Source organism: Numenius arquata, chromosome 6, assembly GCF_964106895.1.
Source record: "Numenius arquata chromosome 6, bNumArq3.hap1.1, whole genome shotgun sequence".
NCBI lineage: Eukaryota > Metazoa > Chordata > Aves > Charadriiformes > Scolopacidae > Numenius > Numenius arquata.
Window position 1 is genome coordinate 1,488,790 of NC_133581.1, and position 27,298 is coordinate 1,516,087.

The 27,298-nt window shown below is 64.3% G+C and overlaps 5 protein-coding genes across 7 annotated transcripts; 1 reads left to right on the forward strand and 4 right to left on the reverse strand.

The window, feature by feature from the left end:
- The first annotated feature begins 78 nt into the window (after positions 1 to 78).
- Positions 79 to 2,540, forward strand: NDUFV1 (NADH:ubiquinone oxidoreductase core subunit V1). The gene is made up of 10 exons (XM_074149218.1): positions 79 to 230; positions 331 to 413; positions 487 to 657; positions 736 to 919; positions 994 to 1,183; positions 1,324 to 1,536; positions 1,628 to 1,794; positions 1,881 to 1,962; positions 2,088 to 2,233; positions 2,340 to 2,540. Exons 1-10 carry the CDS (start codon positions 168 to 170, stop codon positions 2,421 to 2,423), a joined length of 1,383 nt encoding a protein of 460 aa, XP_074005319.1. The 5' UTR covers positions 79 to 167; the 3' UTR covers positions 2,424 to 2,540.
- A 712-nt stretch (positions 2,541 to 3,252) lies between these two features.
- On the reverse strand, positions 3,253 to 4,783 carry NUDT8 (nudix hydrolase 8). The gene is made up of 4 exons (XM_074148666.1): positions 4,563 to 4,783; positions 4,339 to 4,471; positions 3,613 to 3,690; positions 3,253 to 3,504 (listed from the first exon to the last, which is right to left on the reverse strand). Exons 1-4 carry the CDS (start codon positions 4,781 to 4,783, stop codon positions 3,253 to 3,255), a joined length of 684 nt encoding a protein of 227 aa, XP_074004767.1.
- Positions 4,784 to 6,113: 1,330 nt separating this feature from the next.
- Positions 6,114 to 9,870, reverse strand: MTCH2 (mitochondrial carrier 2). Of its 3 annotated transcripts, none has more exons than XM_074149235.1 (13): positions 9,705 to 9,870; positions 9,537 to 9,621; positions 9,327 to 9,433; positions 9,168 to 9,194; positions 8,686 to 8,739; positions 8,508 to 8,565; positions 8,337 to 8,388; positions 8,171 to 8,230; positions 7,532 to 7,625; positions 7,326 to 7,373; positions 6,806 to 6,873; positions 6,446 to 6,521; positions 6,114 to 6,311 (listed from the first exon to the last, which is right to left on the reverse strand). In XM_074149235.1, the coding sequence occupies exons 1-13, from the start codon at positions 9,789 to 9,791 to the stop codon at positions 6,225 to 6,227; spliced, it is 903 nt and encodes a 300-aa protein (XP_074005336.1). In that variant the 5' UTR covers positions 9,792 to 9,870; the 3' UTR covers positions 6,114 to 6,224. The 3 variants fall into 3 exon arrangements, with proteins under 3 accessions (XP_074005336.1, XP_074005335.1, XP_074005338.1); XM_074149234.1 differs by having other exon boundaries at positions 9,162 to 9,194; positions 9,705 to 9,791; XM_074149237.1 differs by lacking the exon at positions 9,168 to 9,194 and having other exon boundaries at positions 9,705 to 9,791.
- A 581-nt stretch (positions 9,871 to 10,451) lies between these two features.
- On the reverse strand, positions 10,452 to 14,205 carry AGBL2 (AGBL carboxypeptidase 2). The gene is made up of 13 exons (XM_074148667.1): positions 14,076 to 14,205; positions 13,876 to 14,004; positions 13,500 to 13,676; positions 13,297 to 13,404; positions 13,053 to 13,203; positions 12,202 to 12,969; positions 11,955 to 12,117; positions 11,697 to 11,823; positions 11,498 to 11,595; positions 11,317 to 11,420; positions 11,172 to 11,242; positions 10,955 to 11,063; positions 10,452 to 10,824 (listed from the first exon to the last, which is right to left on the reverse strand). The coding sequence occupies exons 1-13, from the start codon at positions 14,203 to 14,205 to the stop codon at positions 10,452 to 10,454; spliced, it is 2,508 nt and encodes an 835-aa protein (XP_074004768.1).
- Positions 14,206 to 14,468: 263 nt separating this feature from the next.
- On the reverse strand, positions 14,469 to 26,490 carry FNBP4 (formin binding protein 4). Its single transcript, XM_074148668.1, has 18 exons — positions 26,361 to 26,490; positions 26,002 to 26,082; positions 24,767 to 24,903; positions 24,410 to 24,608; positions 24,042 to 24,192; positions 23,829 to 23,949; positions 23,242 to 23,580; positions 22,691 to 22,901; positions 22,393 to 22,419; positions 20,792 to 20,892; positions 18,198 to 18,302; positions 17,765 to 17,898; positions 16,427 to 16,605; positions 15,765 to 16,078; positions 15,496 to 15,638; positions 15,117 to 15,438; positions 14,850 to 15,007; positions 14,469 to 14,709 (listed from the first exon to the last, which is right to left on the reverse strand). Exons 1-18 carry the CDS (start codon positions 26,488 to 26,490, stop codon positions 14,619 to 14,621), a joined length of 2,943 nt encoding a protein of 980 aa, XP_074004769.1. The 3' UTR covers positions 14,469 to 14,618.
- Positions 26,491 to 27,298: the final 808 nt, after the last annotated feature.

Sequence of the window (27,298 nt, forward strand, 5' to 3'; positions counted from 1 at the left end):
CGCCTCCCCTTGTGTGGCCACGCCTCTCCCTGTGTGGCCACGCCCCCCCGTTGGCCGGCGTCACCCCCGCGCCGCGACGCCGGCACTGGCTGTGACGTCACCGGCGGCGCGACGCTGCGGGGGCGCCTGAAGGTGACGGTGGTCCCGGTATCGGTGCCCGCCCCGCCATGGCCGCCCGGCAGCTGCTGGCGCTGCGGCGCCTGCCCGCCGCCACCGCCGCCTCTTACTCGGTGAGCGGGGACGGGAACGGGGGGGATCGGCGGGGCCATCCGGGACGGGTCGCGCCGGTTCCGGCATTACCGGTGCTGAGTCCGTGTTTGTCCCCCGCAGACGGCGCCCAAGAAGACGCAGTTCGGGTCGCTGCGGGATGAGGACCGGATCTTCACCAACCTCTACGGGCGGCACGAGTGGAGGTGAGTACCGGAGAGCGGGAAGGGGGACTCGGTGTGGCCGGTCCCGGTGTCACCGGCCATGCCCTGCCCGCAGGCTGCAGGGTGCCCTGCGCCGCGGCGACTGGTATAAGACAAAGGAGATCCTGCTCAAGGGAGTGGACTGGATCCTGGGAGAGATCAAGGCCTCGGGGCTGCGGGGCCGCGGCGGTGCCGGTTTCCCCACCGGCCTCAAGTGGAGCTTCATGAACAAACCCCCGGATGGCAGGTGAGACCGTTACCGGCACCGGTATCGGCACCACCGCGGCCTGAGCCAGGCCCTGACGGCACCCGCCATTCCCCCCAGACCCAAATACCTGGTGGTGAACGCAGATGAGGGGGAACCGGGGACCTGTAAGGACCGGGAGATCATGCGCCACGACCCCCACAAGCTGGTGGAGGGCTGCCTGGTGGCGGGACGCGCCATGGGCGCCCGCGCCGCCTACATCTACATCCGCGGCGAGTTCTACAACGAGGCCTCCAACCTGCAGGTAAACAGCGGGGAGGTGGAAGGTGGGGTCCCTTTAGGGAGCCCCCTGACCCACTCGCCCCCTCCCCGCTGTAGGTAGCCATCCGGGAGGCCTACGAAGCCGGGCTGCTGGGCAAGGACGCCTGCGGCTCGGGCTACGCCTTCGATGTCTTCGTGGTGAGGGGCGCCGGAGCCTACATCTGCGGGGAGGAGACAGCACTGATCGAGTCCATCGAGGGCAAGCAGGGCAAGCCCCGCCTGAAGCCCCCCTTTCCTGCCGACGTGGGTACGTCCCTGGTGCTCCCCGCTCTAATTTGACTCTAATTTCCACTCAAGAACAGGACGAAATAACGGCGACTGGCCCAAACCAGTCGTCCTGCCGCTGTCAGGGCGCGGCCGTTGAGAGCTCCCGCTGTCTTCTTCCAGGTGTCTTCGGCTGCCCCACCACGGTGGCCAACGTGGAGACGGTGGCGGTGGCCCCCACCATCTGCCGGCGAGGGGGGGCCTGGTTCGCCAGCTTTGGGCGGGAGCGCAACTCGGGGACGAAACTCTTCAACATCTCCGGGCACGTCAACAACCCCTGCACGGTGGAGGAGGAGATGTCGGTGCCGCTCAAGGAGCTCATCGAGAAACATGCCGGTGAGCGTCCCCTCCCCAGCTGCGCCGTGACAGGGTGGCGCTGGGCCCGGCTCAGCCCCTCCTGTCCCCCCTCCCTCCACTTCTCTGGCAGGGGGTGTCCGCGGGGGCTGGGACAACCTGCTGGCCGTCATCCCGGGGGGCTCCTCCACGCCGCTGCTCCCCAAGTCGGTGTGTGAGACGGTGCTGATGGACTTCGATTCCCTGGTGCAGGCGCAGAGCGGGCTCGGCACGGCCGCCGTCATCGTCATGGACAAATCGGTAAGGGAGGAACACCCCCCCCCTCGACCCCCCACCCTGTGCCACGGCAGGGTCCTCACCTTCCTCACCCTCCTCTTCCTCCCCAGACCGACATCATTAAAGCCATTGCTCGCCTCATTGAGTTTTACAAGCACGAGAGCTGTGGGCAGTGCACGCCGTGCCGGGAAGGTGAGCAGAGGGAGGGGGTGCAGGGGGTGGTGGTTGTGGGGCGATTTGGGGGTGTGGGGTAGGCTGCATTGTGGATCCCCCCCCCCCCCGCCGCCTCCAACCTCGCACCCTTCCCCTCCCCGCAGGCGTGGACTGGATGAACAAGGTGATGGCGCGGTTCGTGCAGGGCAACGCGCAGGCGGCCGAGATCGACGCCCTGTGGGAGATCAGCAAACAGATCGAGGGACACACCATCTGCGCCCTGGGCGACGGCGCCGCCTGGCCCGTGCAGGTGTGGGGGCGGGGATTTGGGGCCAGGAACAGTGTCTTGGGGCGGGGGGGGGACAGGGACACACACATCAGCCTTCCCACCCCCTTAACTCATCCCGTTTGCGCAGGGTCTCATCCGCCACTTCCGACCAGAGCTGGAGGAGAGGATGCGGCGCTACGGGGAGGCCAAAGCCCGAGCGGTGTCGGCGTAAGGAGCCGGGGCAACCATTTCCTGCCTGGGGGGGGTGGCGCTTCTCTGGGGGGGGCAAGGGGCTGCTCGCAGCATTTGGGAGGGGGAGTCCTCAATAAAGGCTGCTGCACCCACGGCCTCTGCTCTCTACTGGAGGGGGCAGGAGTGGGACCTAGGGGTGTGAGGTGGTGGGGAAGGGACTGGGGTGGGGTGGCTCTGGGTTCTGCCCCCCCCACCAGAGCCAGGGCTCCCCAGGGATCGGGGGGGCTCTGGATTTGGCGCCCCACCAGAGCTGGAGCTCCCCAGGGATGGGGGGGGCTGTGGGTTCTGCCCCCCCGCCCCGAGCTGGGACTCTGGATTCTGCCCCCCCGCCCCGAGCTGGGACTCTGGATTCTGCCCACCCCAGAACCGGGGACTCCCCAGGGATCCGGGGGGCTCTGGATTCTGGCCCCCCCAGAGCTGGGGCTCCCCAGGGATCATGCAGCCAGGGTCTGGACACCCCCAGAGGGGAAATCCTGGTTTTCCGTGAGCCTCCATCTCCCTCCCTGGGGACCCCGTGGTCCCTGTCACCACCATGGTGGCACCTGGGGTGGGGACACACAGCTATCATGTGTCCCCCCCCTCCCTGAGGACTAGCCACGCAGTGTGACTTGGTGGCCATGGCGCAAGTGGTTCAAAAACATGGCTTCTTTTACTAAAATCACAGTGTTTGACACCAGCCGTCGGAGCCCGGTGGCACCGACGGGGGGGAGAGGAACAGCGCGGTCTCCCCCCAGCAGCACTGATGGGGGGGGGGTCAGTTTGTACCCCCCCCAAAACACCTCCCCAGCGCCTGGAGGAGGGTCACCCCGTCAGGTTGACCCCCCCTTGGGCTGTGCCGAGGAGCCGCGGGCCGGCACGTGGGTCTTCCTGCGGTAGCGGCCGGGGGCCAGCAGCTCCAGGGTGAGCTCAGTGATGATGGCCGTCAGCCCCCACACCTTGTGGGGGCCGTTGAGGAAGACGGGCAGGGTGTAGCCGTACCCCCCGGCGGTGCGGAAATGGGTGTAGCCCTGGTTCTCCTCTCGCAGGAGGTGAGCCAGGGGCAGGGTGAAGACCTCCTCCACCTATGGGTGACACGGGTGACGAGGGGGTGGCCAGGGCCATCACACACACACCCCCCCACACCCCAAGCAGGGGATACAGCCGGTGCAGGGGAAGGGGGTGTCACCCACCTCATCGGGGTTGGGGGTCAGCGTCAAGTCCTCCAAGGGTCCCAAGTTGGCCACCACGGGAGCCACCATCTGTCCCTGCTGGAAGGTGTGTCAGCAAGGGACGGGGGTGACAACAACATCCCTCCCTCCTCCCCAAAGTGCCACCATCTCAGCTTGACCCCCCCCCCACCGTGCCTGTCCCCAGACACCCTGCGGCCCACCCTGACACCCGCTGTGTGTCACCCAACACCACCCCCTTGTCTGCAGCTGGTGCCTCGTGTCCCTGTCACCCCCAAAACCCTGTCACCTGTCTTCCTGCCGCCTTGTCCCTGCCACCCTGCCCTTGTCGCCCCGTGTCCCCGTCACCCCGTGTCCTCACGTCCTTGTGCACCCCATGTCATCACCCCATGTCACCCCATGTCCTCATGTCCTTGTGCAGCCCATGTCCACGTCACCCCATGTCCTCACATCCTTGTGCACCCCATGCCCATGTCACTCCATGTCACCCCATGTCCTCACGTCCTTGTGCACCCCATGTCACCCCATGTCCATGTCACCCCATGTCCTCACGTCCTTGTGCACCCCATATCCATGTCACCCCGTGTCCTCACGTCCTTCTCTCCCCGTGTCCTCGGTGTCCCCAGCCACTCCGTGCCCCCCAAACACCCTCTGCCCCCCCACCGACGCCATTCCCTGCCCCGGTGCCCTTGTGTCCCGTCCCCCCCCCCGTGTCCGTCCCCCCGGTACCCGGTCGGGCAGCAGCCGCAGTTGTCCCCAGACACTGGGGGGTCCCAGGGCCAGCCCCAGCTCCTCCCGCGTCTCCCGCAGCGCCGTGGCCACCGCGTCGCCGTCCGCCGGGTCCCGCCGCCCCCCGGGGAAGCTGTAAGAGTTTTAACGGAGCCGGAGCGGGGGGGGGGGGGGTCCGTTCAGCGCCGGGCCGGCCCCGGTACCCGCTCCCCGACCGCCGGTACCTGACGTCGCCGCTGTGGGGGCCGCCCAGGCGGCGGGAGCGGAGGGTGAAGAGCAAAGCGGGGCGGCCGCGCACCGAGCACAGCGGGACCAGCACCGCCGCCGCCGCCACCGCCGCCCCCCCGCGCCGCCCCCCCGCCGCCGCCGCCAACCGCTCCCGGCACCGCTGCTCGCTCCCGCTGCTCAGAAACCCCCCGCCGCCGTCCGCACCCGCCTCCGCCATGGCGCCGGCACCGGGAGGGAGGGAGGGACCGAGCCACCGGCCGCCCCCGGCGCCGCCTCCCCGAGCCCGCCCCACGGGCAACGGCGGGGGAACGGTCCCAACGGGTGTGAGACCCCGCCGCCGAGTGTGCGACCGCCAAGACGGGTGTATGACGCCCCCCCCTCCACCTCCAGCTGCACAACCCCATCACCGGGTGTGCGACCCCACTGTGGGGTGTGCAACCTCCAAGATGGGGTGTGCGACACCCCTGCTGGGTGTGTGACCTCCCCACCGGCTGTGCAACACCACTGCCGGGTGTGCAACACCCCCCCCCTCCAGCTGCACAACCCCATCACCGGCCGTGCAACCACCCCCACCAGGTGTGTGACCCCACATGTGGGGTGTGCGACCCCTCCCTCGCTCTGCACAACCCCCTCACCAGGTGTGCAACCCTCCCACCGGTTGTGTGACCTCCCCGCCAGGTGTGCGACAACCCCTTCCAGCTTCACAACAGCCTCACCAGGTGTGCGGCTCCCCCACCCAGTGTGCAACCCCCACTGTTGGGTGTGCAAGCCCCCTCAATGGGGTGTAGAACCCTCTGACGGGGTGTGCAACCCCCCCCCCTCCACAACTCCCCTGACAGGGTGTAGAACCCCCCGCTGGGTGTGCAGCCCCTCCCATCACCCTCTTTCCTGCCACCACTCCCACCGTCACCAGCCACATGTGTCCCCCCCCTTACCGGGGAGCACCAATGGTGGGACCAATCCGATGGAGGGAGGGGAAACTGAGGCAGGGGAGCAGAGGCCTGGCGGCAGCGCTCTCCTCCTGGGCCGCTCCCACCACCCTGCCCCTCAATTATCCCCAGCCGTTAACGAGCGGCCCCCGATGCCACCCGGGCTGGGGGCAGTCCCTGGGGATGGTTGGGGCTGTTGGTCCCCAAGGGCGTGCGACACTTGTACAGCCAGCCTTTGGAACAGGCGGTGGTTTGTAAGAGGGTGAGGGGGTAAGGGTTGCCCCTTATCTCCTGGGGGAATTTTTCCTCTGTTGAAAGAGGCTTAATTGGGTCCAAGGCCGGGAAAAGGCTCCCGGGGGCGGCTCCGGGAGAGGGATTGCTGCTGGAGGGGTTACCGGGCAGCCTCAGCTTCCAGGCTAAAGACACGGGCGCCGTTCCCCGGGGAGAACCCCCCGATGTCTCGTGGGACTGACCAGCTGGGTCTCTGCGGGTACCGGGCTGATGAAAAGGGAGTAACACGGATCCAACAGTGCTTGGATTGGGGAGGGAATGCCGGAGATGGGCCATCCTCACCCCCCAGGAAGTCCCCCGGCCCCACGACAGACGCTCTCGCACATCCACCTTCATCTCTCAGCATTAAATGATTTTTAAAAAACTGTATAGAAATCACCACTCTCATAATTCTTTGTCTTCATCAGAGCCCGGGCAGCGGCTTTCACCACTCCAGCTTCAGCGGAACCTCCTCTCCTCCCACACGTACCGCTTCCCTGCGGGCACCTTGCGGAAAAACAGGCTGTTCCCTCGGCTCATGTTGCCCTGGAAGGGGGAAGATGGCCACCATCGAGTGAGTTGGGGCTACCCCGAGCCCTGGCGTGGCCACCCCACACCCCGCAGGGCTCCCACCCGGCTCTTTTCCGTAGCCAGGCGGCATCCCGGCTCCAGCCACTCACCTCCCTGTGCAGCTGGCTCCAGCAGTCCAGCCAGGAGGAGTAGGTGGGTGCGTAGGGGAGGAGGCCCCCGGCCAGCCTGGGGGAGAGAAGGGAGATCCAAAGGGAATTATTTCCACCCAAAACCAAAGGTAGGACCCGTCCCCTCGGCAGCTGAACCCCAAAACAACCCCTTTGAGGCCCGGCTCCCGCTACCAACGAGGGATCAACCCCACAGCGAGTTTGAAACCTCTTTGCCAACTGGTGGTTTTGGGAGCTGGTTCCAGCAGAGAGGGGAGGTGGCCACCACCCATGGAGGAGGTGGCTCGGCCTCCCCGGGGGGAGCGGGAGGAAGAGGAGGGGGGGTGGCAGCGAGAGACTCACCCGCAGTTATTGACGGCCATCAGGTTGGAGACCAGCACGAAGGGGTAGGTCAGCATGCTGGCGAAGAACTGCAAGGGAGAGCGGGGCTGGTGGGCAGCGGCACACGGACCCCATGGGGATCCCCCCCGTTTCCCTCCGCCTGGGGAGAGAATGAGCCCCCAGGGACACCCCGGGAGGGAGCCCTCTCCCGCTGTCTCTGCGCGGGGCCAGGCAAGCTTGGATTTTTAAGCCCCGCTCTGGCGAGAGGGAGAAATGTTGGATTGAGCATGAAATCGTGAAGCAAACGCGGAACCCCGGTGTCCGAGGGGCTGCGAAAGGCAGCTACGGATTCATCCCCCTCATCCCGGGGCAGCGCCCAGCTCCGCTCCCCAGCCCAGCAGCGGGATTCCAGGGACACGCCATTTCCCTAGGGAAAGAGGATTTAATCCTCTTCCCTCCCCGCCACAGGGAGACGGCGTCAGGCTGTGCGCGCACACACCCCACACACACACACACACCCCCCACCGTGGGCTGTACTCACTCCAGTGACTGCCTGTGAGTAGCTCTTCATCTCAGTCATGGTTGAGACCTGCGGGAGGAAAAAAGTCACCTTCAACCCCGCACGGAGCCACCAGTAGGGTCCTGCCCCCCCCCGCCAACCCCAGACTGTCCCCTGAGCCCCCCTCCACCGCTGTCAGCGATGCCACCGTGCCCCCTCCCGCCCCGAGCAGGGCGCGGAGCCCGTACCCCGTTCTCCAGCGCGTACGTGTTGATGAGGTAGGCCAGCATGTTGCAGAGCCAGAGCGAAAGGATGTCCCCGAGGAGCCGGGGGATGAGGCCGCTGAAAGAGAAGAGGCAGCGGGAAGGTTGAACCCAGGGGCAGACCCGGATCCAGCCGCACGGAGAACCGGGGAAAAGCCGGTTGGAAAGGGGAGGGAGCGGCTGTTCCCCCAACGGCCGGGTGAAGGGGGAACACCCAGCACCGGGATGCTCGGATAAGTGGGTCCAAGAGGATGTAGGCACGGAGGGGAGCTGCCAAAGGGACCCAAAACGCCCTCCAGCCACTTATGGTGAAGGGGCCGTGCTCCTGGAAAAGGTTCAATCCAATTTTGTTCCATTTTCCTGTCCCCAGATGTCACCCACGCAACCCAGGGCTGGTGGGACATCCCGGATCTGCGTCAGGAAGCCCCCCCGGGGGGGGAAGAAGGGGAATGGTGCGCCCCACCAGCGGCCGAGGCCAGGGCAGAACGCTCCCCGATTCCGGTGAGACGGGAGGGCAGAGCTGCAGCCCCGCAGCCGGAGCAAGGAGCAACGTCCAAGGATTTTGGGGAGAGACCCCATTGTCGTCCCCCCCCCACCTCCAAGGCCCCAAGGGATGACACTCACGCGAAGAAGCCCAGGATGCCCTCTTCTCGGTAAATGGTGGCGAAGGCGCTTAGTGTCCCGCTGGGGTGGGGAGGAAGAGGAGAACACCGCGGTCAGAGGGGGCCCCCAGAGGTGGGCAGACCCCCCCACGGCAGCCCCGGCCCCCCCCCCCCAGCCCACCCTGTACCTGTACTTGGTCTCCCGGCCGATGAACTGCACCATGCAGCGCAGGGTGATCACTGCGGGCAGAGACGGGGGTGGGGGTCAAGGAGGGCACAGGGACACCCCCCCCGGGTGACAAGCGCCTGTCACCGGGGTCACCAGGCCCACCTGCAAGCTGGGGGGTGGGGGCACCTACCGTGAAAGGGGTGGGTGATGAGTGTGGCGGCGGAGCGAGCGACCATCTCTCGGGAGGTCTGGGGAAAAAAGGGGGGGCGGGTGACAGGGACAGGGACACGGCCGGCAGAAAGCCCAGCATCATACCGAGCCCCCCCGAGCACCCTCCTCCCCCTCTTCCTCCTCCTCCTCTTCCTCACCTCCTTGAGGACCTGCTCCAGCGAGGACACGGGTTCCTTCTTGCTGGCTCCAGGCTGGGGAGGAGAAGAGGTGTCAGGCAGGGGGAACAGCCCCCCCAAAAGGCACCGCTCCCTCCCCCACCACCCTTGAAAGGATCTGTGCCCCCCCCCAGCGTGGGCTTGGCACCCCCCCCAGCCTGCTCTGCCCCACACCATTCTCCCTGGGGGGGGGGGATTCTCTGATGCTGGACTGCCTTGGGGGGCACACAGGGAGGAAGGAGAGATGGAGAGATGAAGGGAAAGAGAAGGACGGAGGGAGAGGGGGAAGGACGGAGATGGGAAGGGAAGGACGGAGATGGGAAGGGAAGGACGGAGATGGGAAGGGAAGGACGGAGATGGGAAGGGAAGGACGGAGGGAGAGGGTAAGGGAGAGGGAGATGAAGGGAGAGGGGAAGGGAAGGGAAGGGATTCCTCAGGGGAAGCAGCCGCAGTCTCACACCTACCTCAGCCTGCTCAGCCTCCTGGTACCGCTGGGGAGGAAAGGGCAGGGTTAGAGTGGCCGTGGGGGCCGGGGGAGTCCCTGCCGAAGGGGTGAGCTCCCCCCCTTGCAGAGCCGCCCCCCCCCCGCCGCGCCGTGTGTCCCCCCCACCACCCCCCGGTACCTGCAGCACTTTGCTGTGCACCACGGTGCCGATGGCGCTGGAGCAGAGGCGGGGGGTGAGGCCCTTGAAGAGTCCCGCTCTTCCGTCGACCTTGACGATGTGCTTGGCTGGGGACAGCGGGGACCCGTCACGCCGCGGGGGGAGGGGAGACCACCGGGGGACCACCGGCCCCTCGGGGGCGGGGGACGCGGGGGGGGGACGCGGACTCACCATAAGCGAAGAGGCCGGGCAGCTGGTAGACCTGGCGCCCGAAAATGTTCCTCCCCAGGGTGGGCGGCAGCGGCTCATACCCCACCTGCGGCGGGGACAGGCGGCCTGCAGCCGGTACCGGGCACGGTAGCACCCCCCCCAGCTCCCCGTTACCGGCCTCCCCCTTACCTGCACCAGCACCTTCACGTACATGAGGGGCTGCGAGAGCACGGTCAGCCCCGAGCCCAGCAGCACCTGCGAGCTCGCGTCCGCCATGCTGCCGCCCGGCGTCACGGCCCAGAAGGACACCGCCGCCGCCGCCGCAGCCGCCGCCGCTTCCGCTTCCGCCCACCCCCCCGGTACTTCCGGCGCGCCCGCCGAACGCTTCCGCTCGGAGGGGGAGGCCCTCCCCTCCCTCCTCGGCAGATAGCCATGGCAACGAGGGGGGACGTCACCGTGGTGACGGCGCTTCAGGCCTCGCCGCGGCCTGCAGGCCTGAGGCGTCGCCATGGCAACGGGGCCTGCGGCCTTGCGCGGCCTGCAGGCCTGAGGCGTCGCCATGGCAACGGGGCCTGCGCAGTCTGCGGCCTTGCGCAGCCTGCAGGCCTGAGGCGTCTCCATGGCAACGGGGCCTGCGGCCTGGCACGGCCTGCAGGCCTGAGGTGACGCCATGGCAATGGGGCCTGAGGTGACACCGAGGTGACGCCGTGGCGACTGGGCTTGAGGCAACGCCATGCCGCCTCGAGGAGGCCTGAGGTGACACCGAGGAGGTGACACCATGGCGACAGAGCCTGCAGCACCACTGGAGCCTGCCGGGACTGAGGCACCAGCAGCCTCTGGGCAGGCTGGAGGGCCAGGGGCCAAAGGGGGAGCCCCGGGGGGACGGTGTCATGCAGAGAGGCATCACCAGGCAGAGGCACGGTCATGGCAGCACCTTTAATCCCGAGCACAGGTGCAGCAGCGCGAGGCGGCGGACAGTGAGCCCCTGCTGGGGGTGGTGAGGGGAGGACGCACCCTGTGTCCATGGGCAGAAGCCACCTGCCCGCCCTGCTGCCCGTCCCGCCGCCAGGATGGCCTGGGTTCAGCTCCTGGGGCTGTACCCCGTGAGGAATCACCGGTGACACCGGGGTGGTGGGTGCTGAGCGGCAGCCGATGACGTGACCCTGCGCTTGTGCCACCCTCCAGCTGAGACCCCCTCATGGCAGCACGGTGGCCATCCCTAACCCCAGCTGTGCTGGGAAAGGTCCCACTGGAGCTGGCTCCAGGCTTCTCTCCCACCGTGCCACATCCCTTTGGGGTTCCAGGGGTCCTGGAAGTCCCCAGCCTGGCCTGGGGGTGACAGAAGAGTCACTTGGAGCCCCAGAGGTGCTGGCAGCAGGCTGGGACAGCACTGGGGACAAGTGTCCCTGCAGGATTGTCCCCTCTAGGACTGGGTGGACCATGTTCGTAGGCTCACCGGGACGCTGCCACGGCTCTGGTTGATGGTGTTTGTCCGGCACAGGGCATTCCGTGCTCTCCGGCTCCGACGCCGCTTCCTCCTCCATTGCTCTGGCTGCGCCGATGGCAAAGCGATTCTGGGGCGTCTGCACCCCATGACACCTCACCCCTCGCTGGTGCTTCATCCCTCCCACCCCAAAAGCGGCAGCACCCGGGGACTCACCGGCCGTGCCGGGCCACGGAGGTGAGTGGGGGGCTCGTCGGACACGGAGCTGTCGGAACCGCTGGTGCTGGGGGGGGAGACAACCACTTGAGCCCCCCACTGCACCCCAGGACTCAGAGGGGGCCCCGGGCTGGTCTGTACCTGGACTCCAGCTCTGAAGTGGAGACGTCGCTCCATCTGGAGCCCGGCTCCCGGCCCAGCCGCTGCCGCAGCAGCGCATCCACCTCTGACAGGCACTGCTGGAGCTGCGGGACGGAGCCAGCGTCACCACAGACCCCCTTGTGGCACCGGGAGCAGCCCGGGCACCGCCGTGTGAGCCCACCTTGGCGGGATCAGGGTCGCAGAAGTCGAGCAGGGTGTCACAGAGGTGGTAGCCCAGCGATTTGAGATCCTCCAGGGTGAAGTGCGAGTTCCTCCTGCCTGGAGGGGACGGGGGACAAGGAAAGAAGCAGCGGCTTCCCCACCTGGGGATCACCGACCACCCAATACACCAGATACCATCACCTGTGGTGGCCCCTCACCCAGCGTCGAGCCACCGAAGGCCACCTCCATGGTGTAGCTGTTGGAGACGCCCATGCGCCACATGACGACCCTGCCCGTCCCCGCTTTGCTCTTCTGCACCTTGAACTTGCAGCTGGGGAAGGAGAACTGGGGCCAGCCCCGGTGTCAGCACAACAGGGGGGGGATGTGTCCCCTTCCCCAGCCCCACGGGGACACCCCCCCAGGTGTCACCGTGAAGCTTGGTGAGGACGCTATTCCCTAGCTCCGGAACATCCCACCTTGTCGGGGGCATTTTTGCTCAGCATCAGGGGGAAGACGCGCTGGAGCAGCCGCAGGCCGGCGCCGGCCCCGCCGCCGTCGCAGCCGTACATGAAGACGTTGTTCTTCCGGCTGTGCCCGTGGAAGTCGCAGTAGAGCACCACCTCCCGCTCCGCCAGCACCCTGCACCCATCCGGATACGGCCACTGTCCCCGAGGCGGCAGCACCACCCTCCCACCGGCCGGCTCCCTCTGCCCCCCACCTCACCTCTCCACCATGGCCCGCAGGTGCCACACGCCGGGGAAGGAGCCACGGAGCGCCGTCCCGTAGGCCCTGTTGGGGTCGCAGCCCGCCAGGGAGCAGCGGGAGTTGCCCACCACCACCCCGTCGGGGTTGAGCATGGGCACCACCTTGAAGACGAAGAGCCGGCGCAGCAGCCGGGCATCGGGGTGGGCGCTGAGGAGGAAATCCAGGAAGCCCCTCATGGCCCAGGAGCCCCCGCTCTCCCCGGGGTGGGCGCGGGCGCTCAGCACCACCGCCCGCTTGGCCGCCCCCGCGCCGGCGGGGCTGGTGATGGTCAGCAGGTAGACGGTGTTACCGGCCAGGCTGCGGCACAGCACCCGCACCGCGCAGTACCGCGAGCAGGCCGGGTCGCCCGCCAGCCCCGCCAGGTAGCGCTGCAGGTCGGAGTAGGTGTAGGGATAGGAGTGGGCGAAGAAACAAGTGTCACCGTCGTGGGGGAACCGCACCGTCCAGGAGAGGCGGAAGGCGGACGGCTCCTCCCCGCCACCCCGGTAGTAGCGGACGTGGGTCCCCACCCGGCGCCAGCCCACGCCGCGGCTCTGGGCATCCCGCTGGGAGTAGAGCAGGGGCCGCAGGCCCTCGCCGTAGAGGCTCTTGGGCTTGGCCAGGTTGGCGATGGTGAAGCGGTAGAGAGGGTCTTTGCGGGTGTTTTGGACGCGGAAGTAGAACCACTGGGTGTGTTTGGCGGTGTAGAGGTCCGGCCGCAGCCTCAGCACGTACTCGTAGGGACCCCTGCACGGCGGGACGGGCCACGCTCCGGCTCCTGGACGCGCCACCGTCCCCCCCTTGTCACCCCCCCGTCCCCTTTCTCTTACACCTTGACGGCTTTCTGGAGGTTGCCGCTCTCGAAGCGGGATTCGAAGAGCAGCGTGGTGTCCTGGGGACCCTCCAAGGGGGTTGCCGGTGAGGAGAGGGGGCCCGGGGCCCCCCCGACCCGAGCACGGGTGAAGCAGGAGCCTGGGGGCACTGCGGGGGGGGGGGGGAAGCCCAGTGGGACGGTGACGGGGGTTTGGGGAGACTGAGGGGACACCCGGGGGGAGGCTGCCTGCTCCCTGCTACCTGGGTTGAGGTGGTAGACGACGGTGCCCTGCTCCTCGCTGAGGGTGGCCGGGGGCCACTCGTGGCCCGTGGGGTGGCAGAAGGGCTCCGGTTCAGGGGGGACCCACTCTGAAGCGGGGGGGACACACAGAGATGGGTGGTGTGGGCATGACAGGGGTCTGGCACAGGGGTGAGGGGGGGCAATGGCCACGGCGCTCCCTCACCAATGTGCTCGATGGGCTCCTTGATGACTTCGCACTCGACGGGCCAGCGGGGAGCAGGTGGGGGTCTTCGCGCCGAGGGGAGGGCAAAGAGATCCCGTGGCCCCCCCAGGGACCCGCGGTGCCACACCGAGGGGACCGGCGTGACGTGGTGGGGGGCCAGCTCCAGCGCCCCTGGGGCTGCAAGGGGATGGGGAGGGACTGGGGGGCTCCGGCTGAGAGGGGGGAGCCCCGGGAGGGAAGGCTGGGGTGGGGACAACCCCCAGAACAACCCGCCACCCCCAGGGGAGGTAGAAACCCCCTCTGTGCTCTCCAGGCTCGTGGGAGGCCCCCACCCCAGTGCTGGGGGGGCCACGGGGGGAGATGGGGTCTCACTCACGGCTCAGCTCCTGCCCAGGACCCCGCAAGGAGCCGGGGTGGGCGCTGCCCGTGCTGGGGGCGTTTGTGGGGTGCTGCTCCGAGGGCCCCCCCGGGGACGCTGGGCTCTTCCGCCCACCCGTCTTCTGGCCTTGGGGAGAGCATCGCTGCAGCCCAAAGGGCCGGGGGACAAGGGGAGGCGTCCCTGTGGCCAGCGCTCACCTCGGAAGTAGCCGTAGAAGCGCAGGTGGCTGCGCATGAAGCTGTCGTAGGGCTCGGGGACCAGCCCTGCGCCAAACCCCCCCGGTGCCCCCTCCCCGAGCCCAGCAGCGGTGTGCCCCGAGGGCCTCATGGCTGCCAGAGCTGCGGCACGGTCCCTTCTCCGCTCCCGGCCGTGCCAGGGAGCCGGGACGCGGTCGCTGAGCGACCGGGGAGGGACAGGGCGGTCCCGGAAAGGAGCCAGAGGGATTTCGTCATCCTGGCAGACACGCGGGGCAGCGCGGCCACAAAGAGCCCCCGGCGGCGTTAGCCCGAGCCAGGGCCACCGTCCACACTGCCCCCAAACTGCCACCACGGCAGGGACAGGGACAGCCCCAGCTCAACCAGACCACAGGTCCCAAACTGCTACAATTTATTGGACAATGGGGTGAGGGGTGAAGGGGCTCTGAACTGTACATCTGTAAAAAAAACAAAAAACAAAGAAAAAAAACAAAAAACAAAAAAAGCAACGAAACAAAACAAAACAAAACAAGAGCGTGGCGCGTCTCATGTGCTGGAGGCGGTTTTCCTCCGCTTCAGCCGCGCTCGCCAGTCCTCCGGCAGCGCCTCGAAGTTGGCGTTCCTCTCCGCCATGCCACTGCGGGGACAAAACGGGGGCGGGGGTGTGTGTGTCAGAGCGTAGGTGTCAGGAGGTGACAGTCCCCACCGCCCTCGTGTGCCCACCCCCGGGGCCGGAGGAGGCGAGGGGGGCAGCGTGGGGCGGGGAAGGGTCCCTACCTCATCAGCTGCTGCTGCTTCCACTCCTCGATGCGCCGCTGGGCGGTGGTCTCCCGGTCCTCCTCGCTGGAGCTGGAGTTCTCCTCCTCGTCCAGCTCCCGCTGGATGCTCTGCCACTTTTTCACCAGCGACGGCATCTTCGTCTTGCCCTTCTTGCCCTGCGCCACCGAGGCAAAACCAAAAAAAAAAAATCAACAAAAAGACCGGGGTGAGGGCGGCTGGAAAAGGGAGGAGGGGACGCCCGGTGTCACCGGCACGAGAGCCCACCTTGTCCTTCCGCCCCTTCCTCGGTTTCTCCTTCTCCGGCGGCGGCGGCGCCTTGGGGGTGGGAGGTGGGGGCGTCTGGGGGGGCGGTGGCGGCGGCGGGGGCTGCTCGGTGGCGGTGGTGGGCAGGGCTCCCCGTGGCGGGGCCGGTTGCACGGCGGGGGCGGCGGGCAGCCCCACGGGCGCCGCGCACTCCGAGTAGCTCATGACGGAAGGGGCGGCCGGCGCCGTCACGCCCAGGTAGCCGGACTGCAGGCCCAGCGCGGCGGGCTGAGGGCCGGCGTGGCCCGGAGCCATGCGGAGGTTGGGGCGACCCTGAATCTCGCTCTGCAGGCGCTGGCGGGGCCTCAGGGAAGCCAGGGGCACGGCCGACGGCTGGTACTTGCCGGCGGCCATCAGGGGCTGGCTGTAGATAACGGGGCAGCTGCCGATGGTGGCCGTTCGCTGCATCAGCCCCGGGTTCATCTCCGTGGCTTTCCTCTTCTGCGGTTTAGCGGAGAGAAGCGGGGTCGGTTCAACGGCGCCCTGGAAGAGAGTGACGATGTGAGCACCGAGCCGGGAGGGATGTGGTCCCCAGGCCTGGCCAAACGTCCCCTCCCCGCGCTCGCAGGGTGGACCGGCCGAGCCCCGGTTGCCGGCCCCAGCGCTCACCTGGCCACTGCTGGCAGCTGGGCGCAGGAGAGGCTTCAGGGGAGCGTCTTCCTCCGTTCCTGGGGCGGGCGGCTCCTCACCCCCCTCATCTTCCATCTCCACTTCCTGGATCTCACCATCTTCTCCGGGAGGCGGGGGCGGGGGGGGTGGCGGCGGGGGCGAGTCCGGTGGAGGCGGAGGCGGCGGAGGCATTTCCAAAGGCAAAGGAGGTTGGAGGACCGGGACAGAGGACTGAAGCAGAGTCCAAAATGGAGTGAGCGGCATGAGAGACGTAGCAGGGACTTGGCCTGAGAAGGATTCTTTACAAAGGGAGCCTGAAGAATACATATTGACACCGGCTTGAAAACCCAGGCCACGGACCGCGCTGCCTGCTCCTGCCCGCTCCTGCCCGCTGCCTCCCTGCCCGGGAGCGGGGCAAGGCAGAGCTCAGGCCACGGGCTCGACCAACGAGCTGCAGGCCGCCTTCCCCGCCACCGCTGTGACACCTAAAACCCACGGGGACAGCCGGGACCGCGGGAGCAACGCTCACCCCGGCTTCGCTGAAGCCACCGTGTGCTGCTCCAGCGCTCGGTGGGACCCCCCAACGCCCCGCTGCGGGGCCAGGACCCCCTCCGCACCCCACAACCACGGCGTCCCCCCTGCTTCCTGCCCCCGTGCCGTACCTGCGGAGCGCTCGGCGGCGTCCTCGGCGCGCTCTCCTTTGTCTTTGGGAGGTGGTTTAGGAGGACCGTCGTTTTTTCTGTCGGCGGTTCGCTGTCCCTCCTCTTCGTCCTCCCCGTCGGGGAACTCCCATTGCGACTCTCCTGAGCGCTCGTTAACATAGAAATAGCGTCTATGCTCCCTAAATCACAAGAAAGAGAAGGAGGCTTTAGATTCCCTTCCCCGACACCGACACTCCGAGGCGGGGCCTGCCCACGACAGCGCTGCGCTCTCGCAGGGGAAGACCCTTCCGCGGCGGAGCTGCCGCTCGCTCTCCCAAAACACCAACAAACAACTTTTTGAGGCCAGAGGCAGGAGAAGGCCCGGAACCGATTTTTGTTTTGTTTTGTTGTTTTTGTTTGTTTTTTGTTTTTTGTTTGTTTTTTTTTCCCCCTCAAAGCTATATTTTTGCTGTTGGCCCGCTTGCGTGAAGGTTGGCCCTGAGCCCCCCCCCCCCCGCCGCCCCCGGCTCCGAGGGAGGGGAGGGCCGAGAAAGCAAGGCCACAGCGTGCGGCAGAGCGACGTCTCCCCAACAGCGGGGACTTTTCAGCCGCCACCCTTTGGCTGAAAAAAGTCGCCCTCCGAGAAGAGGCACCGGAGCGGGGGGAGGGGAACAGCCCGATGGAGAGAAGCGGCTGCCCCCCCTACCCCGTGGTGCGCGGAGGGAGGTCGCTTTTATGATAACTCTTGGTGTCAAACACACAGTGAATGCTAGAGAGAGGGAGCGGATCTGGGAGCTGAAAAACAAAAGAGCAAAGATTTCAAACAAAGGAAAATTAATCAAGAAAGCCAAATAGACAAAGAAATGTTTGGGTCTGACCTGCTGGCAGGAGACAGAAATCTTGTTCTTCGTTCCGTCGATGAGTTGAAGTTTGTCCTTTGTCAGAGCTGTTGGTCAGAAGAGGTGATCCAGAGATCCTGCAAAGTTCACAGAGCTCTCGCATGCGCGACCCCCCAGGCCCGCCCTCCAACAAGCGCTTTACACTCGCCAGAGTGGAAACCAGCTCTGTCCGACCAGGGAAATCGGCTCCGTCTCAAAAAGCACCGAAGCGCTCCCTTTGGATCCTCTCCGATTTGGTGGCTGGCCCAAACTCTGCGAGTGCCGGACGTGTGTGTGTTTGCTTTGGTTTTTTTATTTTTTTTTTTTATTTTTTTTTTTCCTCTCTGCCTGCCCAGCACTGCTAACAGAAGCTGCTTTCAGTCTCCGAGAGGGACGGCGCCAACGTCGTCGGGTGGTGATGGTCACAAATCATGTCTGAGATGTCAGAGATGAAAGGTGAGAAAGGTAGGAGAGCGCGTACCTGTCCCAGTGGCAGGACCAGCCTTTAGGGGTGGCGTTTATTTCGTATTGTTTTAGCTGTTCGGCTGCGTCTTGGAGTTTGCGTTTGAGGTAGTTTCCATTGAGAGCACCTTCTCGCCAGTCTGCAATGCGGGTCTAGAGGGCAAGAACCGGGGAGGGGAAGCCGTTGAGGGAGGCTGCAAGAGGCCCTGGGGACAGGACTCGAGGTCCGGGAGGTTCCCTTACGGCAAACGGGGATTCTCGGGGGGGCCAGGAGGAAGACACCGCCTCCGCGCAAAGCCATGCTCTCCCCCCGCCGAGGAAGGGCCCTGCAGGAGGCGGGCCGCGCGGCCACCGAGGTTCAGGCAGCACCGGCCCTCGGCGCTCGAGCGGCGGACAGTTATTTGATCCGCTTCGGAACAGAAGGCCGGAGCGAGGGGCGAAGGCTCGGTTACCTCTGTCTGCAACAGCAACATGTGGAAGTTGGAGATAGATTGTCTGTTGATGCCCAGGAACTCCAATTTACTAGTCAGAGTATTTGCCAGTTCTCCGATCTGAAACTGCCAGGGAGAAAGGGGAGAGTCAAGAGCCGTCCTGGGGGTGGTGTCACCGGGCGGCTGCGGCCCCCGTGGCTCCAGGCCTTCCCCGGCAAACGGGACTCGGGACCCCCCCCCGCGGCCCCTCCGCCAGGCGGGACTGGGAGGTGCCACCCCCAACGCCTGTCACCCCCTCTACCTCCTGCGCCCCAGGGACGGGGGTCGGTGTGGGGCGGCAGGACGAGACCTGCGTAGCCACGGAAGGTGCCGGCGAACCCCCAAATCCTTTGTGGGGACCCTGCCCTGCTCCCAGCGCCTCTCAGCGCGGTCACGGCTCCGGAGCAGCCGAAGGAGGATACGGGCTCGGTCTGCTTCAGCCCCCGGCTCTGGAGTTACAGCAATCGCCAGGGCAGAAAGAGTTAAATACAGTATTTAACCATTTCCCAAAGGAAACGGGCCGGGATTTCAGGCTAATTTCAGGCTTGGTGACTTGCCGCTTTCCGGAGGAAGGAGCTGGAAAGCGCAGGAGAGGGGAAACAGCTCTGGATTTACTCCCGAGCAGAGACGGCGCCTACGTTAAGGCTTGAGCCAGCCCACAGCGACCACCGTGACTCAACCCCAGCGTCCCACGGGGGTCAAACCTCCAATTCGGGCACCGCGTGGGGACACGGGGACCTCCCCCACCGTGTCACTCCCCCTGACTGAGGGGACTGCGTGAAAGCAGCTACAAGCCACAAAGCAAATAAAGAGCAGAACCGGGGCGGCGGACGCCTGCAAACGGCATCACGATTGCTTTAAGGAGGGCTCTAAGAATGTCTTTTTTTCCTTCGCTCCTCTCCAGAAGAGGCTTTGGAAGGTCCCCCCAAAGCCGACAACGCAGCGTCTGTCTCCAGAGAGGGGGACGGGCCAGACAGACAAGCCTGAGGCGGGGAAATTAATTCCTGCGTTAACGTGGCTACAGGAGAAACCAGGGAAGATCCCAGAGCAGAGGGTGGACCTGGCAGCGGAGGACCCGGATCTCCTGCAAACCAGGGAGATCCGGCAGGAGAGAGATTACCCCGAACCGATGAAGCCAACGGTACCGATTACCCGAGGAGACGGCATTCCTCCAACAGCTCTAAAGGGATCCTGCATGGGAAAGCACCACGCTACAGCACACAGTCCGTCACACAGCACCGCCGGCACCAGGAGAGAAGGGGACAGCAAATGTGACAGCTTAAAAGGCTTTTGGCAGCCATCTGGGAGGCGGCAGCCAGCGAGCGTGGTCCTGCTGCAGGCTTTTTCTCTTTTTTTAATAAATAAATTAAATAATCAGACGAGCCTCATGTAGATGCTATGCTGAGGGAGGGCTCAAGTAGCTTCGGGCAGGGATGTCACATCTCAAAACTCTTGTTACAGAGAGTTCTTTTACGGGAGATGCTAAATTCGTCACAAGGACCGTTAAGGAAACCCTTCCCTTTTCACGCTGGAAAAATGATTAAACGCTGGGAAATGAGGGCAGGCCCCGAGGGCAGCGCTCGCTGCAGGTCTCCACCGGGCTTCTACCCCGAGCCGGCGATTCCCAACCATAAACCATCTGCCACAGGGAGGTGACAACGTTTGCCAACGGAATGAAAGTACTCAGGAGCCAAATTTAACGCTGCGGGAGACCTCGGGGTAACGAGCGACCGGGAAATCGAAAGGACTAATAGAAAAGATCCCCGTTATTGCTCTGCGTAAGCGTCACCCAGAGCCTGTAGCTCCGTGGGTCACTACTAGGGCTCAGGAAGGGGCTCTGGGAGTCCTCCAGCCGCAGCCAAAAAGAGCGGAACAAGGCTCAGAAGAGTAAAATAGCAGCTCGATGCTGCAGAAATCCCCAGGGCTTCCCCAATTTGCATCGAACCACTTCAAAAAGTCACGCTGGGTGGGGGGAGAACGGTACTGGCAGCTCCAGACAACAGAGAAATTAGAGACGAGGAGTCTTCAGCCTGGGATGGGGCAGGTGCCAGAGGGCTGTAACAGCGTTATCCGTGAAAAGAAAGTCAAGACAAAAGCGTTTGCTCTCTCTCAGGACCAGACCCAGGGCTCGGGGTCCCCCCACACCCCCTTTATTTTATTTTAATTTTGTTTTTAAACGCTTTCAAGCCTTTGCTGCTGGCTCCTCCTGGAGAAACTGGGCTGCAGAGATGCTGTCCTGGCCCTGTGAGAGAACTGGGACTGGGCCGAGCTGCTCTCGCAGCCGCGCTGGGATGGAAGGTTCAGAGCTTCCGCAGGGGCAGGGTCCCGTCCCGCCGGCAGCGCGGGAGGTGGACAAAGTCACTCTGGCCGGGCCAAAGCCACAGCCCAAAGCTCAGGTGTCCCCGCTGGCTGGTGACATCCCCTGGGCAGAGGGAGCCAGCGCGTCCCTCCGCGTTACCGGTGGCACAGCGAGCCCCGGGGAGAGCGACCAACTGGGCCAGGACCTGGGGGAGTCACCACGTCCCTTACGCGAGCTGGGACAAATCTCACCGACACGAACCTCTGCGTCTCCGTACCTTTAGGTCCTGCTCCTCCTCCTCTATTTTGGGTGCCCCTTGTGCTTTGGTTTTCTCCTGGGGCTCCTCAGACTCTGCCTCTTTGTCTGAATTGGCATCAGCTGCTTCTGCGCTCGTCGCTGCAGGAGAAGAAATGACAGATGAGGCCTTGGTCCCACCACCGCCACGGCGCTGCCAACAGCCAGCTGGAGACACCGTGCCAGGGAGCCAAAGCCGCTGCAGGAGAGGGCAGGGAAAGAGCCGGGGCCTCTTTCCGACAGGAAACGGCGACAAGAGCCTGAAATTAAAAAAGAAAGAAGGTCACTGCCTCTGTGCTTTGGTGGTGGGGGTCCTTCCAGAAGGACAGGAAGTGGAGAATTACAGCTGAAGGAGGAACAGCCTGGAGCACAGGGGCTCACGGAAGCGTGAAGAGAGCTAACGGCCGGGCAGGCAATCATTAAACTCCGGAGGTTTAATAATTCATCAAGAAAAGCTATCGATGATTAAATAAATTGAGACAATGTCAAAGACTGAGAAGTTCCCCAAAAGTTGTCAAGACCGTAAGGTTCTGCCTGAGCCGCATCACGGGACGGCAGCCACTAATTCACTGTCCGAGGGACAAATTCCAGGGAGGGAAGTTTTCCAAGGGATTCATAAAGCTCTTGGGGAAAATAAACATGTTCCTGGTGCGCCCTGGCCTGAAGGGCAGGAGAGTTCCCTCAGTCACCCTCCAGCAACAACTTTAAGCAGGTTATTTGAGAGAAACACGCTCCTGTTCCCCAGGGTAAGCGGGAAACCAGCACTGCAAGGAAGGAGCCGTCTCCAGGGACGTCCATGAGGCAGGAGCCAGGGCAAAACCACCCCGGACAAACAAGACCAGGTCTGGCATCCGGATCACGCCTCTGCCTGGAGCAGACACGCGTCGGGGCCGCATCAGCCCCGTTTTGGGGTGAGCACCATCTCCCCCGTTAGCAGGAGGCAGCCTGTTCCGGGCTCAGAGCAATGTTGTACCCCTTTTTTTTTTGGGGGGGGGGGGAAGCTCTTTGCCACAAGGCAGCGGTTGGCATGAAGCCTCGTGCCGAGGAGGGACTGGGAGATCTGGGAGTTGGGGCTGTTCTCCACGTGGCCGGTAGTGCAGCTCTGGAGGGGACAGGAGGTACAGGTAACAACCACAACAGGCAGCAAAGCACCGGCTGTAGCGGAGTATTAACAGCCACCATCGTGTGACTTCCCAAGGCAAAAGATTTATCTGATGCTCTGCAACATCCGCTCAACTGCTCTTAATATTTGGCAACAGCCTCTGGCAGACTGTGGATGTACCACAGGAAAGCAGAACTCTAACAGGAAGGGTTGTTGTCACTTGAGGGGTTGTTGTCGCTCGAGTGATACAGCCAACAGACACCCAATATCAAACAACCCTTATGTCAACCAGATCCTCCTGGTGTTCCCCACACACCAAGGACTGAGGAGCCGGAGCGGCTCTCAGGGAACAGCTCGCCCGGCTGAAACAACTGTCACCAGGCGGCTTCAAAACGCAACATGAAAAGAGGAAGAGAACAGTTTCCCATGTACCACGGTCAGGATTTATAATGAAAGCAGAAGGCAGTGGGGTGTGACAACACCGTTATCGCTCCTCTGTGCTCCTTGGCCTGATAAAGTGTGGGATATTGGCACTCTCCTGTTCATTTTCTTTAATTATAGGATAAAGGAGAGAATTTGGCAGAGCGTCAGCTTATCCCCACGCTGCCCTGAGCCTGCGAGCTCGGCTGTGTGTGACAGCGGTGACAGCCACCCCTCTGGGCCTGTCCCACGTACCTCGCTGCCCGTCCCGGCTCCGCTACACACCACGGGGGGGGGGTGTCTCTGTGGGCTCCAGTCGCCCCGCGCATCTTCGGGGACAGGAGACCCCTTTCCAATTACCTGCTTCTCCCGTTTCCGGGCTTTCCCGGCCCGTTTTGCTAGAGCCTCGACTGGCGGATTCGGGGCTGGCGGCTCCAACAAACAGTTTCCATTTCCCTCTCTTGGAGGCCAGGCGGCGGGTTGCGTCCTGTGAGGCCGACTGGCTGCCGTCGGAGAGCGGGCTGGAGCCCGAAACGCTGCCGTCCCCCTCCTCCAAGGCACGCAGCTCCGCCTGCCGAGAGACACCACGGTGAGGGGCACTTCAGGGACCTCAGCCTCCCCCCAAAGAGCAGCCGTGGTGACCAGTCACCCGTGAGAGACGAGCAAACAGCTAATTAACAGCACCCTCTAATCAGGGCACTGTGTTAATGCGGCAAGAGCTTGCCAGTGGCTGGTGACTCGCCCGCAGTGGCCAATCTATAAGGAGCCCAAACCCAGAGAGGAGCAGCTCAGGAAACACAGGGTCACTCTCCCAGAACAGCAGGACACAAACATCTGCTGCTCCCAGTTTATTCCCAGCTAATTCCTCGGCTGCACCTGCGGCCTCGTTTCCGCAGCCAAAACGTTCTTACCTTCTTTCTCTCCAGCACCATCTCCAGCTCGAGGGTGTCTTGCTCCTCCTCTTCCTCAGCGCTCTCCCCCGACTGCACCACGCTGCACAGATCCTCCTGCAGCGTGTCTCCCAGGGGATCCCTGCCGGGCTCTGGTTCTTCGGGAGCAGCCGGCGCCTCTTCTGCTTTCGCCTCCTCTTCTGGAGGCGGCTCGACCTCCTCTTTACAGATCACCTTCCTCCTCCAGCGCTCCTCTTCCTCCTTCACCACGTCGGGCAGGAGGGGTGCCAGGAGGGCCGCAGCCACCCCTTTCTTCTCCTCCTCGCTGTTGGAGAGGGCCTGCACGCCTTCGTTCACCTCCTGCCAGGTCCAACCTCCCGTCAGCTTTGCGGCAGCAGCTTTCCCTGCACCCTCTCCCTCCAGCCCTGCCCCTTCCCCGAGCACCGAAGGAGACCGCAGCCCGAAGAGGAAGGAGCCCGGGCGGCCCTGTGCTGACAGGGGGGGCTGCAAAGGGAGGGGAGCGACCCACCCGCTGCTGAGGAAGCCCAACGGGTTGCCCCACAAGCCCTGTGGCAAGCAGAACCCGGTGCTCGGCCTGTCCGACTGACCTTCTTCACCTCCCGCTTGGCCAGGCTGGCCCCACGGCCGACGCTGCCCGGGGCGACCCCTTTCTCCTGGGGGTACAGCTCGGCAGCCGCCACGAAGCTGCCGTTGGCACCTGCCACGGTGCTGCCGAGGAAGAGGAGAGGGAGTGAAGGGCGGCTCGGGGACAACAAACAACTCGGGGACAACACCCCGGCGGGGCCGGGGGTCTCTCCCACCTGTGCTGGTAGTGCTGGAGGCCCTGGACCTGCGTGGCCAGGTACTGCGGCAGCTCCCAGGTCACCTCGTTGCTCTGGGTGTTCCAGTAATAGTAGCAGCCGGTGTTCTCGTCCCACACCTCCTGCCAGTCGCCCATCTCCAGCTCCCCCACTGCCGGGGCGGGGGGACACACAAACAAGGACAAGATGTCACCCACAGCACGCAAAGCCTGTGTCCCCGCCCCGCCCCCCAGATTGGTTTCCCAGGCTGTTGTCACCCCCCTTTCCCCAGTGTTGTCACCGCCCTCCCCTGGGTGGGCAAGATGGGGGACAGCAGTGCACCCCAAAAAGGGCACAGCCCCGAAAACCAGGGTCTGCGAGGTGCTCACCTCCCGCCAGCGAGCACTGGGTGTCATACTGCCACTCTGGGGCCGGCACCGAGCCCGCCCCATTAGCGGTCCCCGAGGACTGGCCCGAGCCCGACTCCTTCGGCTCCGGGCGGGGAGGGGTGGGGGGGGGCGCAGAGGAAGAGGAGGAGGCGGCCGAGGGCTCGGTGGGCTGCGGCGGAGCTGTGATGGCATCGATCTCCTGGGAAAACAACATCCCAACGTCATCTTCAGATTTCAAGCGGAGTCAAAGAGCTCACGGGTGCAGGAAAACATCTCGGAGCGTTTGAAACCACCCTCTTCCTCCCAAAAAGGAACTGCCCCCCCTCCGTCCCCCCCCCTCACTTCCCCAGCACTAACCGCCAGGAAGTTTGCCAGGGTGCTGTCGATGTCTGCCGAATTATTGCCATTGGCGTCCGCCGAACGGGCCGATTTCTCCGGGGTTTCACCCTCCTCCTCGTCGCTGTCTGCGTAAGCACCGAGCAGACACAAACCTCCTGCCCCGGGAAGGGGGGGGGGGGGGGGGGGAGAAAACCCTCAGTGAGGGGCAAGGCAGGGGGAAACACACCGAGGCTCCTCCTGCCGCTGCGGGGAAGCGCATCCAACCCTCCCCCCCCCTTCAGGCTGGTGTCACTGTCACCCCACTAATCCTGCGGGGGGGGGGGAGCGGACACCCCCCTCCCGTGAACATTCAGGGGATAAACATCCCCCTCCCTCTTCAAAACGTCTCCTGCCCCCCCCCCAAAATTAGGGGGGAAGCATCCCCCCAACCAGACCGGGAGTGGGAAACGTCCTCCCCAGGGAAAAAAAAACAACCTCCAAACAGAACAGTAGGAGGAAAAAAAAACAATTCCCCATCCCTGAAAAAAAAAGATTCGGGGGGAATATCGTATCCTGCCGGCAAATCACAGAGGAGGGAGTCACCGCTCACCAAAATACCAATATTTTAATATTAATTACTAAAACGATACAAAATTTATTTAAGAGCTGACAAAAGCGTGGGGGGGGAATCACCTCATTTTCCCCCAGAAAAAAAATACAACGGGTGGAAAAATATATCATCATCTAAATATTTAAGACAAGAAATTACCTCCCCATCAAAAATCACTTAAGGAGGGGGAGACCTCCACATCACCAACCCCCAAAAGCAGTAAAAATAGAGGAAATAACCCTGCTCCCCCCCTAAAAAAAACCTGGGGGGGATCACTCTGCTCCCCCAGATGAAAAGTGCTTAAATCAATAAAAAATAAAATGGCACTTAAAGAGGAGGAATCGCGACGCTGAAATAAACCCCAGAACAATTAAAAAGGGCGTAACCACCGCAAAAGGGGATTATTTAGGAAGGGGTTAATTATCCCCTCGTAAAATAAAATACTTAAAGGGGGACAAATCAGCCTCCCCTTAAAAAAAAAAAAAAAAAAGACCTGAGAGGGGAACAACTACAGCCCGCTGCAAAAATCGAAACCATTTAGGGGGATAAAAAAAAACAAGAAGAAGAAAATCCTCGGTTTTAAGGAAAATAAGGCTCCTCCCTTACAAAGCCCCTTGGGGGGAGAGAATGGCGGGGGGGGGGGTGGGGGGTTAACCTCTCGTACCTGTGGGTTTGACGGCGGCGGGGGCGGGGGGCGGCGGGTTGGGCGCGCTGCGGGGGGGTTCCGCCACCGCTTCGGGTTCGTCTGTTGGGGGGGGGGGGGAAGAACCGTCAGATACCAGAGGGTTGGGGCCGGGGGAGGCGGGGGGGGGGGGGGGCGCGGGGAGGGGCGGAGCCCCTCCCCGCGCCCCCCCCCCCCCCCCGCCTCCCCCGGTCCCGGTAGGGCGTGTAGGCCGCAGCGCTACGAGTAGGCCGCAATGAGGCCTACTAGGCCGCACTGAGGCCTACTAGGCCGCGCCTCGCCAACAAAGCGCCCGCCCCCCCCCCCCCGCCTTTCCCTCAGCACCCCCCCCAGCCTCGTACCCGGCTCGGAAGCCGAATCGGCTCCTTCAACCGGCGGTACCGCCGCCGCCGCCTCATCGCGGCGGGGACCGGGCGGGGAGAGTTGGAGGATGGGACGGCGGCCCGGAGCGGAGCGGGATTTCTTCCCCATGGCGGCGGAGGAAGAGGAGGCGGCGGGAGCGGCGCCTCCGGGGCTGCGGCCGCGCCTGCGCGGTGGGAAGGAGATGGGAAGGGGCGGGGCCGTACGTGTACGTCATGACGTAAGGGGGCGGAGTTACCGCCAAGCCACGCCCCCTCGGGTGTAGGGCTCCCGCCTTCCCCTAGCGCCTATAGCCCCCTCCTGCTCTATGGAATGGTCCTGGAGCCTGTAGCCCCCTCTTCTCCTGCCCTATAGAATGGTCCTGGAGCCTATAGACCCCTCTTTTCCTGCCCTATAGCAGGATGTTGCCCTGGGGCCTATAGACTCCATCCAGCCCTATAGCCCCCATCCTACCCTATAGCACAGTGCCGCTCCTGGAGCCCATAGCCCCTTCCTACCCGATAGAATGGTCCTGCCCTATAGCAGGGTGCTGCCCCTAGAGCCTATAGCCCCCTCCTGCCCTATAGAATGGTCCTGCCCCTAGAACCTATAGCTCCGGCCAGCCCTATAGCTCCCATCCTGCCCTATAGCACAGTGCCGCTCCTGGAGCCTGTAGATCCCTTCTGCCCTATAGAATGGTTCTCCCCTATAGCAGGCTGCTGCCCCTGGAACCTATAGCTCCATCCTGCCCTATAGCTGGGTGCCACCTCTGGAGCCTGTAGCCTCTTCCTACCCTATGGCACGGTGTAGCCCTAAGGCTGTAAGCCCCATCCTATAGCACAACACCGCTCCTAGGAGCTATAGGCCCCTCTTACCCTATAGCACCCCACCTCTCAGGCTTATTGCCCCAGAGCATGGTGCTGACCTTTGACCCTATAGG